At 34.8% G+C, this 22,039-nt stretch overlaps 1 protein-coding gene across 1 annotated transcript; it reads left to right on the top strand.

Annotated features, from left to right (window-relative positions):
- Window positions 1-2,137: 2,137 nt before the first annotated feature.
- Window positions 2,138-13,720, top strand: CYLC1 (cylicin 1; the record flags this gene model as incomplete). Its single annotated transcript, XM_041740433.1, has 5 exons — window positions 2,138-2,150; window positions 7,606-7,638; window positions 9,326-9,444; window positions 10,805-12,487; window positions 13,685-13,720. Coding segments are annotated over 5 exons (1,884 nt in total), but the record flags the coding sequence as incomplete, so codon positions are not given.
- Between the last annotated feature and the right edge of the window lie 8,319 nt (window positions 13,721-22,039).

Raw genomic sequence — 22,039 nt, forward strand, 5'->3', positions numbered from 1 at the left:
TAATTCATTTTTGCTTTTTTCCCCTTGCCTTCATAGATGTATCTTGCAAGAAGTTGCTGTGACCAAGTTCAAAAAGGGTGTTGCCTGTGTTCTCCTCTAGGATTTTGAGGGATTCATGTCTCTCATTAAGATCTTTCATCTATTTTGAGTTTATCTTTGTGTATGGTGTAAGAGAATGATCTAGTTTCATTCTTTTGCACATGGCTGTCCAATTTTCCCAGCACCATTTATTGAGGAGATGGTACGTTTTCCAGTGGATAGTTTTTCCTGCTTTGTCGAATATTAGTTGAGCATAGAGTTGAAGGACCATTTCTGTATTCTCTATTCTGTTCCATTGATCTATGTGTCTGTTTTTTTGCCAGAACCACACTGTCTTGATGATCACAGTTTTGTAGTACAAATTGAAATCCGGCATTGTGGTGCTCCCAGCTCTGGTTTTCTTTTTCAATATTCCCCTGGCTATTCGGGGTCTTTTCTGATTCCACACAAATTTTAAGATGATTTCTTCCAACTATCTGAAGAAGGTCCATGGTATTTTGATAGGGATTGCATTAAACATGTAAATTGCCCTGGGTAGAATAGACATTTTCACAATATTAATTCTTCCAATCCAAGAACATGGAATATTTTTCCATCTCTTTGTGTCTTCTTCAATTTCTTTCAGAAGTGTTCTGTGCTTTTTAGGGTATAGATCCTTTCCCTCTTTGGTTAGGTTTATTCCTAGGTATATTATGCTTTTGGGCACAAAAGTAAATGGGATTGATTCCTTAATTTCTCTTTCTTCAGTCTTATCGTTAGTGTATAGAAATGCCAGATTTCTGGGCATTGATTTTGTATCCTGACACATTGTCAAATTGCTGTATGAGTTCTAGCAGTCTTCGGGTAGACTCTCTTGGGTTTTCTATGTACAGTGTCATGTCATTTGCAAAGACGGAGAGTTTGTCTTCTTCTTGGCCAATTTGAATGTATTTTATTTCTTTTTGTTGTCTTATTGGTGAGCCTAGGACATCTAGTACTATGTTGAAAAGCAGTGGTGAGAGTGGACATTCTTGTCTTGTTCCTGATCTTAGGGGAAAGGCTCCCAGTGTTTCCCCATTGAGAATGATATTTGCTGTGGGCTTTTCATAGATGGCTTTTAAGATGCTGAGGAATGTTCCGTCTATCCCTACACTCTGAAGAGTTTTGATCAGGAATGGATGTTGTATTTTATCAAATGCATTCTCTGCAAACTATTGAGAGGATCATATGGTTCTTGTTTTCCCTCTTGTTGATATTGTCTATCACATTGATTGCTTTACATGTGTTGAACCAGCCTTGCATCTTGGGGATAAATCCCACTTAGTCATGGTGAATAAATTGCCCAATTTATCCTATTGGCTAGTATCTTGTTGAGAATGTTTGCATCTGTGTTCATCAGGTACATTGGTCTATAATTATCCTTTTTAGTGGGGTCTTTGGTTTTAGAATTAAAGTTATAGAACAAGTGGAAGTATTCCATCTGTTTCTATCTTTCAGAACAGCTCTAGTAGAATAGGTATTGTTTCTTCTTTAAACGTTTGATAGGATTCCCCTTGGAAGCCATCTGGCCCTGTAATTTGGTGTTTTGGAGGTTTTGATGACTGCTTCAATTTACTCCCTGGTTATCAGCCTGTTCAGGTTTTCTATTTCTTCCTGTTCCAGTTTTGGTAATTTGTGGTTTTCCAGAAATGCGTCCATTTCTTCTATATTGCCCAATTTATTGGAATACAGCTGCTCTAATATGTTTTTTAAATCATTTGTATTTCCTTGGTATTGGTGGTGATCTCTCCTTTTTCATTCCTGATTTTATTAATTAGAGTCTTTCTCTTTGGTTTTTAATAAGGCTGGCCGAATGTTTTTATATATTATTAATTATTTCAATGAACCAACTCCTGGTTTTGTTGTTCTGTTCTACAGTTCTTTTGGTCTCTATTTCATTGATTTCTGCTCGAATCTTTATTAACTCTCTTCTTCTGCTGTGTGTAGGTTTTATTTGTTGCTCTTTCTTTAGTTCCTTTAGGTGCAAGGTTTCCTTGTGTATTTGAGTTTTTTCCAATTTTTTGAGGGATGCTTGCATTGCAATGTCTTTCTCTCTCAGAACTTCTTTTGCTGTATCCCAAAGATTTTGAAGAGTTGCATCTTCATTCTCATTAGTTTCAATGAATCTTTTTAATTCTTCTGTAATATCCTGGTTGACCCTTTCATCTTCTATCAGGATGTTCTTTAACCTTCACGTGTTTGAATTGCTTCCAAGTTTCTTCTTGTGATTGAGTTCAAGTTTCAAAGCATTATGGTCTGAAAATATCCAGGGGACAATCCCATTCTTTTGGTATCGGTTAAGACCTGATTTGTGATGCAATATGTGATCTAATCTGTAAAAATTTCCATGTGCTCTTGAGAAAAATATGTATTCAGTTGTGTTTACATGTAAAGTTTTGTAAATATCTGTGAAATCCATCTGGTTCAGTGTATTGTTTAAAGCTCTTGCTTCTTTGGAGATGTTGTGCTTCGAAGATCTGTTGTTTCCAGAAAGTGCCATGTTGAAGTCTCCCAGTATAAGCATTTATTATCTATGTCTTCACTTTGGTTATTAATTGATTGATATACTTGTCAGCTCCCACATTAGGGTCATAAATATTCATGATTGTCAGATCCTCTTGTTGGATAGATCCTTTAATTATGATATAGTGTCTCTCTTCATCTCTTACTACGGTCTTCGGGATAATCTTTGATTTATCTGATATGAGGATTACTACCCTTGCTTTCTTTTGAGGACCATTTGAATGTAAATTGTTCTCCAACCTTTCATTTTTAGTCTGGAGGTGCCCATAGGTCTCAAATGAGTCTCTTGTAGACAGCAAATGGATAGGTCTGGCTTTTCTATCCAGTCTGAAAACCTGCATCTTTTGATGGGATCATTAAGCCCATTCACGTTCAGAGTTCCTATTGAAAGATATGAATTTATGGGATCCCTGGGTGGCGCAGCGGTTTGGCACCTGCCTTTGGCCCAGGGCACGATCCTGGAGACCCGGGATCGAATCCCACGTCAGGCTCCCGGTGCATGGAGCCTACTTCTCCCTCTGCCTATGTCTCTGCCTCTCTCTCTCTCTCTCTGTATAACTATCATAAATAAATAATAAAAAAAAAATTAAAAAAAAAAAGAGAAAGATATGAATTTAGTGTCATCATAATACCTATTCAGTCCCTTTTTTTGTGGCTTATTTCTTTGGGCTTCCTCTTTCTTTTCCCAAGTCAATAGTTCTTGCAGAGGTGGTTTGGTGGTCACATATTCTTTCAGTTTCTGCCTATTGGAAGCTTTTTATCTTTCCCTCTATTCTGAATGAGAGCCTTGGATAAAGTATTCTTGGATGCAGTTTCTTTCATTTAGGACCCTGAATATATTCTCCCAGCCTTTTTTGGCCTGGCAGGTCTCTGTGGAGAGGTCTGCTGTTAATCTAATATTTCTCCCAATAAAAGTTAGGCATCTCTTGTCTCTTGCTGTTTTAAGGATCTTCACTTTATCTTTGGAATTTGCAAGTTCTACTCTTAAATGTTGAAGTGTTGAACGGATTTTATTGATTTTAGGGGGGATCTCTCTATCTCCTGGATCTGAATGCCTGTTTCCCTCCTCAAGTTAGGGAAGTTCTCAACTATGATTTGTTTAAATATGATTTCTGGTCCTCTGTACCTTTCGGCACCCTCTGGAACCCCAATTAAACGTAGATTTTTCCTTCTGAGGTTGTCATTTATTTCCCTTAACCTTTCTTCATGGTCTTTCAATTGTTTTTCTTTTTTCCTCAGCTTCCTTCCTTGCCATCAACTTGTTTTCTATGTCATTCACTCGTTCTTCTACCTCATTAACCCTTGTCATTAGGATTTCCAATTTGGATTGCTTCTCATTCAACTGATTTTTATTTCGGCCTGATTCTTTCTAAATTCTGCATTCATGAAGTCTCTTGATTCCATAAAGGATTCAAAAAGCATAAAGCTTTTTTTTCCAGAGCCATCAGTAGCTTTATAATTGTGCTTCTGAATTGGTTTTGACAGCAAATTGTACTCCATCTTTTGTGGGAGAGAATACTGTTTCTGATTCTTTCTTTTGTGGTGAGTTCTTCTTTCTAGTCATTTTACTCAGTACAGAGTGGCTTAAAACTAGTTGTACTTGTTAGAAGTGCAAACTCCTCTCTGTAGCATTCCAGCTGTTTGCTCGTCAAATATCAGGTTGAACCCATAGTTTTTCAAGGTGATTTGAAATTTATCTAGGTTAGTTGGTGGGGACAGGTGACTTGGGGACTCTACTACTCTGCCATCTTGCCCCACCCCCTGTGCCTGTGTTCTTTATCCACTGATGTATTCATTGGCAATTAGTTGGCTTCTATATCTTGGCTATTATAAATGCTGCTGCATAAAAAATGCACATCTATCTTTGAGAATTAGTATTTTTTATTTCTTTTTGTAAATACCCAGTAGTGGAATTTTTAGCTCATATGGTATTTTAATTTTTAATTTTCTGAGGAACTTCCATACTCTTATCATGGCTATATCAATTTACATTCCCACCAAGAATGTATAAGGAAGGGTTCCTTTTTCTCCACATTCTCCCTTTTCAAATTTTATTTCTTGTGTTTTAGCCACTTTAAAGGCTGTAAGATGATATTTCATTGATTGGTTTTGATTTGCATTTCACTATTAGTGATGTTGAATATCATTTGATGTATCTATTGCTCATCTGAATGTCTTCTTTAGAAAAATGTCTCTTCAGGTCTTCTGCCCATTTTGTAATGGGATTGCTTGTGGGTTTTGTTTGGTATTGAGTTGTATAAGTTCTTTATATATTTTGAATATTAAACTCTTATCAGATATATCATTTGCATTTGTCTTCTCCCATTTAGTAGGTTGTCTTTCGGTTTTGTTAATAGTTTCTTTTCCTGTGAAAAATATTTTTATTTTGATGAAGTCTCAATAGTACACTTTTGATTTTGTCCCTTTTGCCTTAGGAAACATATATAGACAAATTCTGTAATAGCTGATGTCAGAGACGGTTTTCCTGGGTTTTCTTCTAGGATTTTAAGTGTTTCATGTCTCAAATATAGGGTTTTAGTCCATTATGAGTTTATTTTTGTGTTTCCCATTAATAGGTGGTCCAGTTATATTCATTTACATTTAGCTGTCCAGAGGAAGACATAGACATGGCCAAAAGCACATGAGAAAATGCTCCGTATCACTGGCCATCAGGGAAATACAAATCAAAACCACAATGAGATACCACCTCCCACCAGTGAGAATGGGGAAAATTAACAAGGCAGGAAACCACAAATGTTGGCGAGGATGTGCAGAAAGGGGAACCCTCCTGCACTGTTGGTGGGAATGTGAACTGGTGCAGCTACTCTGGGAAAATGTATGGAGGTTCCTCAAAGAGTTAAAAATTGATCTGCCCTAATACCCAGCAATTGCACTGCTGGGGATTTACCCTAAAGATACAAATGCAGTGAAATGCTGGGACACCTGCACCCCGATGTTTATAGCAGCAATGTCCAAAATAGCCAAACTTTGGAAGGAGCTTCAGTGTCCATTGAAAATGAATGGATAAAGAAGTTGTGGTCTATGTATACAATGGAATATTACTCAGTCATTAGAAATGACAAATACCGACCATCCCACCATTTGCTTTGACGTGGATGGAACTGGAGGGTATTATGCTGAGTGCAGTAAGTCAATCAGAGAAGGATAAACATTATATGCTCTCATTTATTTGAGGAATATAAAAAGTAGTGAAAGGGAATAAAGGGGAAAGGACAGAAAATGAGTGGAAAATATCAAGAGAGGGTGACAGAACATGAGACATCTAACTCTGGGAAACCAACAAGGGATGGTGGAAAAGAGGTGGGTAGGGGGTTGGGGTGACTGGGTGATGGGCACTGAGGGGGGCACTTGATGGGATGAGCATTGGATGTTATGCTATATGTTGACAAATTGAGCTCCAATAAAAAATATAGAAAAAAAGAAAAGAACACAGGTGCACATACACGCACACGCGCGCACACACACACACACACAGTGGAATATTATGCCACCATAATATAGAAAGAATAATCTAATTCTTATTGCAAAGAATAAGATCTTTCCATTTTAGACAGCATGGATGGACCTTAAGGCTGTTATGCTAAGTGAAATAAATCGGGCTGAGAAAGTGAAATACCATATAGTTTCATTTGTAAGTGGAATCTCAAAAAAAAAAAAGTTGACAAGCAAAAACAGAATAAGACCTATAAATGCAGGGAACTGAGAGTTGACATTCATGGGAATAAAAGGCATAGCATAAGGAATATAGTTATATTCTAGCAGCAATGTATTGGGATAGTAGGGAATGTAACACAATGTGTTGTTGAATCACTATGTTGTACAATTAAAACTAATGCAACATTGCATCAACTATACTAAAAAATTCATTGAAGTATTATTATTGAAGGCTTATTAACAATATCATTATTATTGTTAGCCATAATACACATTTAATTAATGTATTTTGTTATCTAATTATCAATGTTTATAATGCAAACTATTATAATATTGAATAATACTTAGGAAATATATAGTATTTTGTCATGTTTTAAAATTTACGTTACTTTTTTATTGAAGTATACTTAACATACAATATTATATTAGTTTCAGGTGTACAACATAATGATTTAACAATTCTATACATTGTGCAGTGCTCACCACAGTAAGTGTGGTTATCTGTCAGTATATGCATCATTAAAATATTATTCACTGTATTTCCTGTGCTATATATTTCATCTCTATTATTTATTTTATAATTGAAATTTTGTACCTCTTAATCCTCTTCACCTATTTTGTTCATCCTGCCACCCTTTTCCCCTCTGGCAACCACTAGCTTGTTCTCTGTACCCATGATTCTGTTTCTATTTTTGTTTATATATTTATTGTTTTTTTATTCCAAGTATAAGTAAAATCATATAACAGCTTTTATTTCACTTTACATAATACCCTCTAGGTTCATCCATGTTGCTGCAAATCAAAAGATTTAATTCTTTTTATGGTTAATATGTTGCTGCAAATCAAAAGATTTAATTCTTTTTATGGTTAATATTAATATATATATGTATGTTACATCTTCTTTAGTTATTTATCTATGGATGGACAGTTGTGTTGCTTCTATATCTTATGTATTATAAATCTGTAGTAAACATAGTGGTTCATATATTTTTTTGAATTAATGTTTTTATTTTCCTCAAGTAAATACATAAAAGTGGAATTGCTGGATCATACAGTACTTCTAGTTTTAGTTTTTGGAGAAATCTCCATGCTGTTTTCCACAGTAGTTGAAGCAGTTTACATTCTTACCAATAGTGTTCAAGTGTTTCCTTTTCCATATCTTCACAAATACTTATTTTTGTCTTTTTGATACCAGACATTATCACTGGTATATGTTCTATATTATATCATATCATATCATATCATATCATATCATATCATACTATAAATTATTATTGACACATTACTATTATTACTTATCTTTAAATACCGCACAACTTTAATTGAGGCTTTTTTTTAACAGGCAAGAAGTAAACATCAGAACAAATGATAATTCCATATCAAGTAAGAAATGAGTCTTTGAAGTTCAATTTTATTTACATTACATTTACAATTATTTTAGGGACAAATAGCTTGTATCTTCCATTCAATGTAATAGAGCATAAAATACTCCGATATTTTTCTTAATATTTAAAAGTACCTATATATGTGTGTGTATGTGTATGTGTGTTGGAATGTGTGTTTGATTAAAATATTTCTGACCTTGGGCACCTGGGTAGCTCAGTCAGTTAAGCACCTACCTTCAGCTCAGGTCATGATCAAGTCCCACATCTGGCTGCCTGCTTAGTGGGGAGTCTACATCTCCCCTCTGCTCCTCCCCCTGCTTGTGCTCTTTTCTCTCTCTCTCTTTCTCAAAAATAAATAAAAATCTTTAATTTTTTTTTAAATCTTAAAAAATATTTCTAACCTTGATGAGGTTTTTTACTAGCTATTTTAAAAGGAAATAGTTTTTTCCTTCCTCATTATAAAAACCAACCTTAATTGCATGAGTTTTCCTTTTATTTAAAATACACAATTCTGAAACCCAAAGTAAAGAAAAATATATAGTCAAAATCATGAAAATGGACATTTCATTTTGTTGAATAGCTACAACTTAAGGAGAAGTCTCCTTATTTATTGAGCTGATATCTGCCTGCACTGATATAAGTTTTACTCATGGAATCTAATCCTCCCCTTAGGAAATACATAGAATTTTCTAACATTGTGATTAAAAGCATGGACTCTGATCCAAAATATCTTTGAATCTTAGCTCTTGTACTTTATGATTTTTGGCAAGCAATTTAACCTCTCTCCGTGCTTCATTTTTGTACATCTATAAAATGGAAGCAATTATAAAAATTATTATATAATTCAAAGGGTTGTGAAAATTAAATGTGCTTAAAACAGTCTGACAGATAGTAAGCACTATATAAGTGTTAGCATTGCAGCTATTCTGTTATTACTATTACTACTACACTTTCATATAAAATTCTTTAAGTATTTGATATAGTGATCACATCTCTCATTAGTCTCCTTATCTCTAAGAGAACTATTCTGAATTACTTCATCATTTCTTCTTTTGATGTTAGAGCATCCACCTAGTTTGATCACTTTATTCTGGATGCCCTCAAGGGTGTATATGCCATTTTTTAAATAGAATTCTCTGAACTAAAATCAGTATTTGGGTATGTAACCCTAATTTCTGTGGCTTGGATGTCATTGAGGTCAGAGGAGCACTAAAATAAATAATTAGATTTAATCAACAGACTTTACAGACTACTTTATGCTCTTCATTGTGTTATTATGGAAACTATAGAATTCATAGCATTTGAACAGAACAAAAATGACTAAAGAACAACAAAATAGAGAAGATGATGGAGATGTTTGAAAGGAAATATTAAATCTTTCTCTATTTTCCATTCCAATTGTTTGTATTTTTTAAGTTCTATGACTTAAGTCAAAATTGTGAAAACTGGTATAATACAGAAAATAAAGCTACAAATGTGATCTTATGCATAATTTAGTGCTAAATGGGGAAATTAGCTTTTATTTTCCCTGATATGCAAATAACTACAGACTCCAGGGGGAAAGCTATATTTTAAGTTTAAATTTACCTTAATTTAAACAATGTATTTCTTACTCAAGAATATTTCAGTGCTGATGAAAATCTGACTATTAACTTCAAATTGTTCATTGTCCTCACTCATTTTAGTAAGTGAATCAAGCAAAAAAATATGGAATCAAGATTATTTTCCTTTGACATTTCCCAAACCACTCCAGCCAGGTAGAAAAAAGAGATCAAGACCTTCAGAATCACAAATCACAGTTCCTGTAAGTATTGAAAATGTCATTGTTAACTAAATCTAAGCTTACATAATATATAAACATAAATAAAAACATATAGTTTGAATTTTAGTTCCTTTTGGAAGCAGATATTTTAAATTTACTATTATCTCCATCTGTTTCAAATAAACTTTTATTTATACATAATTCTCCTTTTCAAAGACATTATATAGGTAGTAGGCTGTGTAAGCTACAGAAGCTAACGCTGCAACTAGTGGGATCTCTCAGAAAATGTTTACCAGCTGCCAAAACATCTTAACTAAATCTTAGAATATGAGCCAATATTGATGAGGTTTCAGAGCCTCTTAATTTTCTTTAATCTGGTACTCAGGATACTAGATACTGGGACATTCAAGCTTTCTACCACTTTTTTAAAGTACCATTATCTCATTAATAAGGAAAAGGAAAAGCTAGCTTACAAATAGAGAAGATGATGGACATGTTTGAAAGGAGACATCAAATCTTTCTCTATTTTCCAATTCTACACTTTGTATTATTTTAACTACTATGATTTAAGTGAAATCTGATATCACTCCTAATGATATCAAAATGTGTTTTAAAATCATTACCCAAAGCAGAGTTACAGTCAATGAATTTCTTCAAATGCCATCCATTACATCTGTAGTGATCCAAGTTTCATGCTTCTCTTCATGGTCCTCCTTTAATTCTATATGACTATTTCATTGACTAGTGATGTCCCTATTGAGTAGTGAAATGACTATAAAAGATAAATGCAAAATTAGTTTATGTATCCTTTATGAGTAACAGATTTGATAGATTTGGGATTGGGAGTTAAAAAAATTACATTACCACTGCAAAAATTAATATGATCTGATATTTATTTCATTTTATGTCCTTGTTTTGGGAAATAACCCATGCCAAGGGTCTCAGGCTCTTGATTTGTTCAGATATCTTGAAAGCAGTAGCAAAACTCTAAGTAAGGCCTGAAACAGTTGTCACAAGAATTGTCATGACAAATTTCAAGGGAATCAGCTTATTTCTGAGCTAACATGAGAATGAAAGGTGCACAAAATGTTTCAAAAGATCTCTCCTATATAGGGATTTAAGAGGAACCCACTGTCAATGGTGAGGAGGAGCCCTTAAATATCATGGATCATTGTGGGCTTACTCCAATCCCTATTTAAGTCATTGAGAAAATCCTAAGGTTGAAAGTCATTTGGCTCCTAATATGGAGTTATCTCACATACTACAACACACACAAAATGTTGAAAATATTTTTTTTCCATTTTAAATAGATGGTTAATGAAAAGCTAGACAATTTTCATGTTTCAGTTAAAAAATATAACTTATTTAAAATGTTTATCATTATTCTAACTAATCTTTTCAGAGACATGACAAAAGAAAATTAGAGGAAATTCAGAGGCCAGCTCATATAAGGATAAGGCATTCTTCAAAAAAAATTTCCCAAAGGCCATCTGTTTACTTAACAGTTAGGAGACAGGCTCAGTTCAGAAATCCTTATACTCTTAAAGCTTATCCTGAAAATGGAGAATCTAAGAAGTCCAGAGATGACAAAAAAGGAGGAACTTTACAGAGAAATGCCAAGGAAAACAAAAGCCCATGTGACACAACTACAGATTCTAAAACAGTAAATGATGAGAAACCTAGAAAAGGAAATAAAGCAGCTAAAACTCCATCAAAATTATCATGTGAACTATCTAAGAAGTCAAAGTCCAAATTAGAAATAAACCCAGAATCCAATGATTTTGAGGCAATATCAATGTATCCAAAAAAAGATAAGAGAGAGTCAAAGGATTTCAAGGAGACAGATAATGATTTCATATGTGCAAAGAAGGATTCTAAGGATTCACAGAACAATTCTGATGCCAAATCACAGACTTGTTCAAAAAATAGTTCAAATATGGATTTCATACTCTATTTAGAGGAGTCTGGTGCTGAATCCATGAAACTTGATATGTGGTTAAAGAATTACTCTCAGAATAATTCAAAGAAGCCTTCAAAGAAGGACACAAAAAAGGATGCAAAGAGCTCTGATGCTGAATCTGTAGACTCAAAAGATGCAAAGAAAGATGTAAAGAAAGACAAGAAAGGTACAAAGAAAGACAAGAAGAAGGATTCAAAGAAAGACACAGAGTCTACTGATGCAGAATCTGTAGACTCAAAGGATGCAAAGAAAGAGCCAAAGAAGGCTAAAAAAGACTCAAAGAAAAGTGACAAGAAAAGGGATGCAAAAAAAGACACAGAGACTACTGATGCAGAATCAGCAGATGCAAAGAAAGAGTCAAAGAAGGCTAAGAAAGATTCAAAGAAAAATGACAAGAAAAAGGATACAAAGAAGGATGAAGTGTCTACTGATGCTGAATCTGAGTCTGAATTAGAGACAATGAATTGGAAGAAAGATGAAAAGAAGGATAAGATAGATTCAAAAAAAGATGAGAAGAAAAAGGATGCCAAGAAGGATGAAGTGTCCACTGATGCTGATTCTGAATCTGAATGGAATTCAGAAAAGGGTAAACAAGATGAAAAAAAGGATAAGAGAATTTCAAAAAAAGACAAAAATAAATCTGCAATGAAATATGAAGAGTCTACTGAAACTGAATCGGATTGGGAGTCAAAGGATAAGTATGAATCAAAGAAAATTAAGAAAGATTCAAAGAAAGATGCCAAGAAACAAGAGTCTACTGATGCAGAATATGATGAATATTCCAAGAGAGACTCAAAGAAGCCTGAGACATTCAAAAGTTCAGATGCTGAATCTGAAGAGTCACTATACAAACTGGAGGCTAAAAAGAAAGGAGTTGATGAATCTGATGCCACATCTGCAGATTCAAAGAAGGAAACACTGGAACTAAAGAGAGAATTCAAAATGTCATCCAAAAAGACTACATTCAAAGAAAAGGGGAATAAAACAGGTACAGGTAGAGTCCCCCCATTAAGAGAAAAACCACCACTACCTCCTTGTGAGCCTTTACTACCATCACCCAAGATCAAACGTCTCTGTCGGTGCAAGATGCCTCCTGAGCCTCTAAAACCAAGATATGCTCCTTTGGTATGTTTATTGTGTTTTATTTTAGAAAAAATGGCCTAAAATGAAAACTATTTTTTAATTTATATTTTCCTTAAGAGTAGTTTAATTTTACTGGAATATTGATAAGTTAGGGACTAACAGATAAGCAAGAATACTACAAAAGGACTCAAAAGAGTTGAAACTAATTGTCAAAAAGAATAATATTTAGATTGACAGAAAACTAACTTGTGACTTAAAAATTTAAAATTATTTATAAAGAGAATACTATTATAAGGGAGATTTACTGTTATATTCTTAAGAAATAAAAAATGAAAACTGACTAAAACTTCTACAGGGGAAGATTTTAATGAGATAGAAAGACATTTCTTAATTTTATTTTCTCCAGATTTCCTCCTATCCTCCTTCCTCCAAAGTCTGGCTGTAACAGAAGCTTAAGTATACATCTCAATTTAATGTAGGGGCTCCTGTTCCCCATATTCTCCACCCTTGCTGACTCTCTGATCTTTGGCTAGGATTTAATTTATTTGCATGCTTTCCAGGCATTATTTATATGTCCTCTCATTTCACACAGTGTTTATTGTCAATTCTAAGCATCATAGGACTGACCCCCTGTGTTGTGCTAAATTCAGAGCTTCCATAGATATTGCTGAGTCTTAACTTTGAGCTTCTCTTATTAATCGAATCCCTCCCTTTCTCCTCTTCCTTCCCATTCTCATATGCTTATTTCCTCTCAAAGGGCTTCTAGTTCCTCTTCTAGTCTCGTGAGGATCTCTCTTTACGTTTTATTCCAAGTTTGTCTACCTTTGGTTTACAATAAAATTTTATGTATAGATCTCCATTTCTCATATATATATAGCTTTTTCTCCACATATTCACCACAATTTGTTATTTATCTTTTTGTGTGTGCTTACTCCTTAGCTTTATCTTATTATTTATTTATTTATTTATTTATTTATTTATTTATTTATTTGCTTATTTAAATTCAATTACCTTTTTGATTTTAGCCATTTTGACAGGTGATATCTCATTGTTATTTTGATTTGCATTTCCCTGAGAATTAGTGATGTTGAGCATCCTTATATGTTTCTTTTCATCATCTATAGGTCTTCCTTGGAAAATGTCTGTGCATCTCTTCTGCTCATTCATTTTAACTGGATTACTTTTTTATCTTGAGTTGTGTAAGTTGTTTACATATTTTGAATATTAACTCTTTATCAGATATATGATTTGCTGCCACATGGTGTGTTCCGATGAGGGATGAAATGATTACTCAGAGTCCAACATCTTGGGAAAAAGAGAGACTCAAAGAGGCTACACTGTCAGGCACTACCAAGAAATACAGGCACCAAGGTGAAGCCCTGAGTCTAGGTTGGTTTTCAGCCTTATTATAATACACTGTAAAGTATGCAGAAGCAAGGAAGGAAAAACAACTCAAGAAACCAATCACTTGAGGGGCAGCAGGGAACTGTGTATGTAACTATAGGCATGGGTCTCAGAGAAGCATTAACTAGGGGGCTTCAGAGGATGGAGAACTGACCTCAGCAGGCGTGGATATCCACCATCATTGCTGTTTTCAACATGTACTGTTTTCAGTACAGAACAATGGCAGGAATAATTGGCTTTTGCCACACAAATAAAGCTGTGGCCATTTATGCATGTTCCTGTTCTTGTTGTTTCTCTTACCCTCTCAGGTCCTGCTCTTGCACAATTTAAAAATATCTTCCCTAATTTTTTAGGGTATATATTTTTGTTTTGTTCATGTTTCCCTTCTTTGTGCAAAAGTTTTATGTTTTTGTATAGTACCAATTATTTAAATTTACTATTGTTTTCATTGTCAAAGGAGACATATCTAGAAAAAATGTTTCTATGACTGATGTCAAGGAGATTACTCCTTATTGTCCTTCCAGGAAATGTATAGATTCAGGTTCCACATTTAAGCCTTTAATCCAATTTGAATTTTTTTGTGTGTGTGTATGGTGTAAGAAAGTGGTACAATTTTATTTATTTATTTTTTTTGCATGTAGCTGTTTAGTTTTCTCCACACTATTTATTGAAGAGACTTTTCCCACTATATTCTTCTTTGTTTTGTTCTAGATTAATTGACCATATAATCCTGGGTTTATTTCTGGGCTTTCTATTCTCTTCCATTGATCTATGGGTCTATTCTTATGCCAGTATAACACTATTTTGATAACTACAGCTTTCTAGCATACCTTGAAATCTAAGATTGTGATACCTCCAGCTTTGTTGTTCTTTCTCATGACTGCTTTAGCTATTTAGGATCTTTTGTGTTCCATACAAATATTAGGGTTCTTTGTTCTAATTCTGTGAAAAATGCTACTGGTATTTTGATAGGGATTGAATTAAATGTGTAGAATGCTTTGGGTAGGGCAGCCCCAGAGGCTCAGCAGTTTAGTGCTGCCTTCTGCCCAGGGTGTGATCTTGGAGACCCAGGATCGAGTCCCACGTTGGTCTCCCTAAATGGAGCCTGCTTCTCCCTCTGCCTGTGTCTCTGCCTCTTTCGCTCTCTCTCTCTCTCTCTCTCTGTGTGTCTCTCATGAATAAATAAATAAATAAAAATCTTTAAAAAAATAAAAAAGAATGCTTTGGGTAGTATAGACATGTAAACATTTGTTCTCCTGATTCATGAGCATAGAATATTCTTGCTTTTGTTTGTGTCATCTTCAAATTCTTTCATTAGTATTTTAAACTTTTTGGAGGACAAGTACTTTACCACTTTGGTGAAGTTTTTTTCTGAGGAATTTAATTATTTTTGGTGCAATATAAATGGGATTTTTTTCTTAATTTTTCTTCTACTTCGTTATTAGTGTATAGAAATGCAATGTATTTCTGGATATTAATTCTGTATACTGTAAATCATTTATTAGTTCTAGTAGGTTTTTGGTAACATCATTAGGATATTTTATATGCAGTTTCATGTCATCTACAAATATGAAAATGTGTTCTTCCTTACCAATTCGGTTGCCTTGCATTAATTTTTCTTGTCTGATTGTTATGGTTAGGATTTTCAGTATTATGTTGTATAACAGTGGTGAGAGTGGACATCTTGTTTTGCTCCTGATCTTAGAAGAGAAGTTCTGTTTTTCTCCATTGAGTATGATGATAGCTGTGAGATTTTCATACTGGCCCTTATAATGTTGAGGTTTATTCCCTCTGAATCTGTTTTTTTTTTTTTTTGAGAATATTTTTTCATGAATGGATTTCAGATCCTTTCTTTGCTTTTATTGAAATTATTTTATGGTTTTTATAATTTATTTTGCTAATATGGTGTATAACATTGGTTGATTAATGAATATTGAACCATACTTCCATCACAGGAATAAATCTCACTTGATTGTGCTAAATCTTGTTTTAAATGTGTTGTTGGATTTGGTTTGCTAAAATTTTGTTGAAGATTATTGCATTTATGTTCATCAGATATATTAAACTGCAGTTTTCATTTTTTATATTTTCTTTATCTGGATTTGATATTAAGATAGTGCTGGGCTCCTAGAATGATTTTGGAGTCTTTCCATCTTCCCCTGTTTTTGAAATAGTTTAAAAAGAATAGATATTATGTCTTCTATAAATATTTGGTAGAATTCACCTGTGAAACCATATGGTCCTGGACTTTTCTTTTGTGGATTTTTTAAATTACTGATTCAATTTCATTAATAGTAATTGGTTTGCTCAAATTTTCTCTTGCTTCCTGATTCACTTTTCAAAGGTTATATGTTTATAGGAATTTATCCTTATTTTTCTGAGTCATCAAATATGTTGACTTATAATTTTCCATAATATTCTTTTATAATCTTTGGTGATGTCCATTCTTACTTATACTCATTCATTTGTGACTATAGATATGGGAATCCTCTTTTTTATGAGTCTAGCTAAAGGTTTATCATTTTAAAATACCAGCTCCTAGTTTCATTGATCTGTTATATTTTTTTTAGTCTATATGTCACTTATGTCTCCTCTAATCTTTATTATTTATGAACTTCTGCTGACTTTGGGCTTTGTTCCTTTAAATGTAAGGCTAGGTTTTTTACTTTAGATTTTTATTACTTCTTGAAATTATAATACCCTTGAGGGATGCCTGTGGTATTATAATTTTCCCTCTGAGAAGAGCTTTTGCTACATCCCAAAGATTTTGTAACATTGTGTCACCATTCTCATTTGTCTCCACTAATTTGTATTTGTTCTTTGATTTCCTGGCTGACCCATTCATTGTTCTGTGATCTTGTGATCTCTCATCTTTCATTCATGATTCTATTTATTTTGATACTTTCTCTTTTCTTTTTAATAAGTCTCTCTAGGAGTTTTTCAATTGTATTAATTCTTTCAAAGAACCAGATCTTAGTTTCATTGATTTGGTGTACTGTTTTTGTTTGTTTGCATATGATTTATTTCTTCTCTGATTTTTATCATTGTCCTTCTTCTGCTGGCTGTAGTCTTCAATTGTTGTTGGTTTAGCTCCTTTCAGTTTTTAGGTTAGATTGCAAAATTGAGATATTTCTTCTTTCTTGATGTAAGCCTGTATTGTTATATACTTCCCTCTTATGGTTATATTTGCTGCATCCCAAAGGTTGTGTTTTCATTTTCATTTGCTTTAATGTACTTTTTATTCCTTCTTTAGTTTCCTGGTTTACCCATTAATTCTTTAGTAGGATGTTCTTTAACTTTCATGTATTTGTGTTCTTTCCAAATTTTGTCCTGTGTTTCACTTCAAGGTACATAGTGCTGTGGTCAGGACTGTGCTGTGTATGATCTCAATCTTTTTCTACTGTTGAGGATGTATTTTTGACCCAGTATGTGTTCTATTTTGGAGAAAGTTCTATGTGCACTGAAGAAGAATATGTATTCTACTGCTTCAGGATGAAATACTCTAGATATTTCTGTGAAGTCCATCTGGTCCAATGTGTCATTCAAAGCCCTTGTTTCCTCGTTGATCTTCTGCTTAGATGATCTATCCCTTGCTGCATGTGGGGTGATAAAATCCTCTATTATTATTGTATTATAATCAATGAGTTTCTTCATGTTTGTTATTTTTAAAAAATTTTTAAAATATTTTATTTATTTATTCATACACACACACACACACAGAGGTAGAGACACAGGGAGAGGGAGAAGCAGGCTCCATGCAGGGTGCCTGACATGGGACTCGACCCCGGGACTCCAGGATCACGCCCTGGGCTGATGGTAGCACTAACCTGCTGAGCCACCCAGGCTGCCCTTCATGTTTGTTATTAATTGAGTATAATATATATATATTATACTACTCTGAAGTAGTTGGGGGCATAAATATTTACAGTTGATAGATATTCTTGTTAGATGGACTCCTTTATTATGATACAGTGCCCTTCTTAATCACTTATTAGAGTCTGTTTTAAAATATAGTTTGTTTTGTGAATGGTTACTTGGCTTCATTTTGATGTCCCTTAACATAAAGGATGGCTCTCCATCACCTTATATTTAATCTATAGGTGATATTAAGTCTCAAACGAGTCTCTTAGCATATATATGCGTCTTGTTGTCTCTTTTTATTCCATTCTGATACCCTATATCTTTTCATTGGAGCATTTAATCCACTTATATTTTAGAGTGATTATTGATAGGTAAGAATTTAGTGTCATTTTGTTTATTACACTGACTATAGTGATTCTGAAGATTTTCTCTGTTCTTTTCTAATATTTGTTGCTTTTGTTCTTTCTTTCCTACTCAAATGTTCCTTTTCAATATTTAATGCAGAGCTGATTTAACATTCACAAACTCCTTTAGTTTTTGTTTGTCTGGGAAACTGTCTTTCCTTGTATTTTGAATGATACCCTTGATTGATAAACTATTCTTGGTGCATATTTTTCCCATTTTACACATTGAATACATCATGCTACTCTCTTCTGGCCTGCCACATTTCTGTGGAAAGATCTGCTGCACATCTTGTTTGTATTCCTTTGTACATTAGGGGTTTCTTTTCTCTTGTAGTTTTCAGGATTCTTTCCTTATCTCTGTATTCCAACATTTTACTACAATATATCTTGGTGTTGGCCTGTTTTTGTTGAATTTGATGGGGGTTCTCTCTGCCTTCTGGATTTGGATGTCTATTTCCTTCCCCAGATTAGGGAAGCTTTCCAGTATTATTTGCTCAAATAAAACTGCTGCCCATTTCCCTCTCTTCTTTTTCTGAGACCCCCTATAATATGAATGTTATACTTTTGGTGTCACTGAGTTCCTGAAGTCTACATTCCTGATCTACTACTTTTCTTTCCCTCTTTCTTTCAGCTTTATTATTTTCCATAATTTTATCTTCTATGTCACTGATTCATTCCTCTGCTTCATTCATCCTTATTATTATATCCAGTCAGTTTTGCATCTAGGTTATAGAATTTTTTAAATTTCAATCTGACTATTCGTTCATTCTTGTATCTTTGCAGAAAGGTATTCTCTTATGTTTTCTCCTTTTCTCAAGCCCAGGCTGTATCCTTAGGATTGTTGTTTAAAATCTGGTGTTGGTATATTACTTATATATGGTTTTTTTTATAAAGATTTTATTTATTTATTCTTGAGAGACAGAGAGAGAGAGAGAGGCAGAGACACAGGCAGAGGGAGGAGCAGGCTCCTTGCACCGGGAGCCCGACGTGGGATTCGATCCCCGGTCTCCAGGATCGCGCCCCGGGCCAAAGGCAGGCGCCAAACCGCTGCGCCACCCAGGGATCCCACTTATATATGTTTTGATTAGATCCCTGGCCATAACCTCTCCACCTTCATTCTTTTGGGGTGAATTCCTCCATCGTGTCATTTCATCTAGATCAGTGTGTGTGTGTGTGCGTGTGTGTGTGTATTAGGAAAGCCTGTTAAATTTCCTGCTCCTGAGACTTATAGGTATATTGAGAAGAGGTCCTATAGAGTCCAGGGCTTGGAACATCAGAAAGTCTTTCAGAGTATGCATTCTGTTGTTTTGGTTTGTTTTCTCTTTCCCTCAGGTCAATCCTCTACAGAGTTTCTCCTTGCTAGGAGTGGAGAGTGTTTGGACCTTGCCCAGTGTGTGGTATCTTAAATATATTTTTGTCTGTTTGTTAAAATAAGCCTGCCCCTATTTCCACTAGAGCTGAAGCTTTGCAGCACTCTGTGATCAGTAGACATGGTGCATGTGGTGGTTTATGCTTATCTTCTGAGGGAGGGGCATAATACTCTGTTCTCAACCTAACTTGCCCTAGTAAAGATACACCTACAGGAATTAGTGAGGTGGGGGTTTCTTAAGTGGCACCAGCCTCCACTGGGGGCCACAGTGCTGCTCACTGAAGTCTATCAGTGGTGATGAGTGGGGCAGGGGTAATTGTATCATCTTGTTGTTTTGTCCCCACATAGGGAATTTCAAGCTGCAGCTGTTCAGGAAGCCCTCACAGAAGAGCATACAATCTCCCTTCTTGTGCCACAGGCTTCTATAATATTCTTCCTTTCACCCTGTCTCTGTGTCATCTGCCTGTCTGGTGGTGCAAAGCTCCTATGTTTTATTTCAGGTGCACAGCTTGGTTTCAAAAATTCCAAATTTTAGAGACCTTGAGTGGTATAGACACTTGCTGATATTCTGGGGGACGGTCTCCCTGTGCTGTTGCTGATGCAAGCTTGTCCCAGAAAAGCAGTCACATGATCATGCAAAGGCTGGGAGTTTATGGTAAAATACAGCCCAAAACTGGCTTCCAGGTTAACTGCCTTCAGCAGGTACCTCTGCTGCTATGCTAATTAACATGGTCACTCAATGGCTCCTGCCTATATCTTTTATTCCCTGGTTGGGGAACAAAAATGGACTTTTGCACTTCTCCCAAATGCACTTCAAGTAGGCAAACTATTTCTCCCGTTGTGACACATGAGATCCTCAGACCATGCTATCTGCTACAGGATCTCTGCCCTACTTCCCCACAGGAGGAAGCCTGCCATATATGATCCTGGTGATGACTTGGATTTCTAAAATTTCAGACTTTGAGCTCCAATGCTTGCAAAATCTTATGATGATCAGTGCCTCTTCTTTTCCCAATCAATGGTTTAGAAGAAGAGTTTTTCTTGTGCAATCTCCTGAATGCTGCTTTCTCTTTCTCTCTCTCTCTCTCTATCTCTGTCTCTTTATTTCTCTCTCACTCTTTTCATGATCAGGGATTCCTACCCCCAACAACACCCACAATTCTTATCTTTCCAAAATTAACTCTCTGCAGCTTCTACCTTCCATGATTTAGCCTTTTTTCTCCCTCTAGATATAGTTTGTTCTCAGGCCTCAGAACAATTTCTTAAGTGTTCAGAATTATTTGATATTTACTTAGCTGTTTTTGATGGATGAGGCAAGTATAGGATCTCTTTACTACTCTAACATCTTAACTCTCATCCTTTCACTTTCAATATGAATGTGTTTTCCAGTCTGAAGTAAATCTCTTGTAGGCAGCATATGCATTGATCTTGCTTTTTCATCCACTCAGTTACCATATGTGTTTGTATTAGAACATTTAGTCCATTTACATTCAAATTAATTATTGATAGGTATTCACTTTTTGCCATTTTGTTACTTCTTTCATGACTGTTCTTGTAGTTCTCTGTTCCTTCCTGTTCTAGCTTTCTTTCCTTGTGGTTTGTTTGGTTTCTTCAGTGATATGCTTGGATACTTCTCTCTCTCTCTCTCTCTCTCTCTCTCTCTCAGTCTCTCTCTCTCTTTCGTATCTCTTACAGGTTTTTAATTTATGGTTACTGTTAGGCTGATATATAATATCCTATGGATACAGATTTTATATTAAGTTGATGGTTGTTTAAGTTTGAACCCATTCTAAAAGCACTAAAATTTTACTTCTCCTTATGTTTTATGTATATCATGTGCTACTTTACAATCTTTCATTTTATGAAGCCTATGACAAATTTTATACATATAATTGATTTTACTGTTTTGTGCTTTAACCTTCATATTGGTTTTATTTTTTAAAAAAGATCTTATTTATTTATTCATGAGATACAGAGGGAGAGGCAGAGACACAGGCAGAGGGAGAAGCAGGATCCATGCAGGAAGCCTGATGCAAGGCTCAATCCCAGGACTCCAGGACCATACCCTGGGCCAAAGGCAGACACTCAACCGCTGAGCCACACAGGTGTCCCCATATTGGTTTTATAAGTGACTTATCTACTGCTTTTATTACGTTTGTATTTAACCTGATTTTTTTTTATTTTGTGTTTTTCTTACTCTTGATATGGCCTTTTCTTTCTAGTCAAGGATTTGTTTTAACATATCTTGAATTTACTTAACTTCAATCTGTTTGAGAAACTATATCTTCTTCTATTATGAATGATGGCCCTGTTCAATAGAGCATTCTTGCCTGTAGGTTTTCTCCCATCAGCACTTTGAATGTATCATACAACTCTTAAGGTTTGCACAGTTTCTGCTGACAGTTTTATGTGGTTTCCCTTGTACTTAACTGAAATTTTTTCTCTTGTTCCTTTTAAAATTATCTCTTATCACTGCTTTTTGCCATTTAATCATTATGTGTCTTGATGTGGACAACTGTGGGTTGATTTTGTTCAGGGCTATCTGTGCTTCCTGGA

The sequence above is a fragment of the Vulpes lagopus genome, chromosome X (genome assembly GCF_018345385.1).
Source record: "Vulpes lagopus strain Blue_001 chromosome X, ASM1834538v1, whole genome shotgun sequence".
NCBI lineage: Eukaryota > Metazoa > Chordata > Mammalia > Carnivora > Canidae > Vulpes > Vulpes lagopus.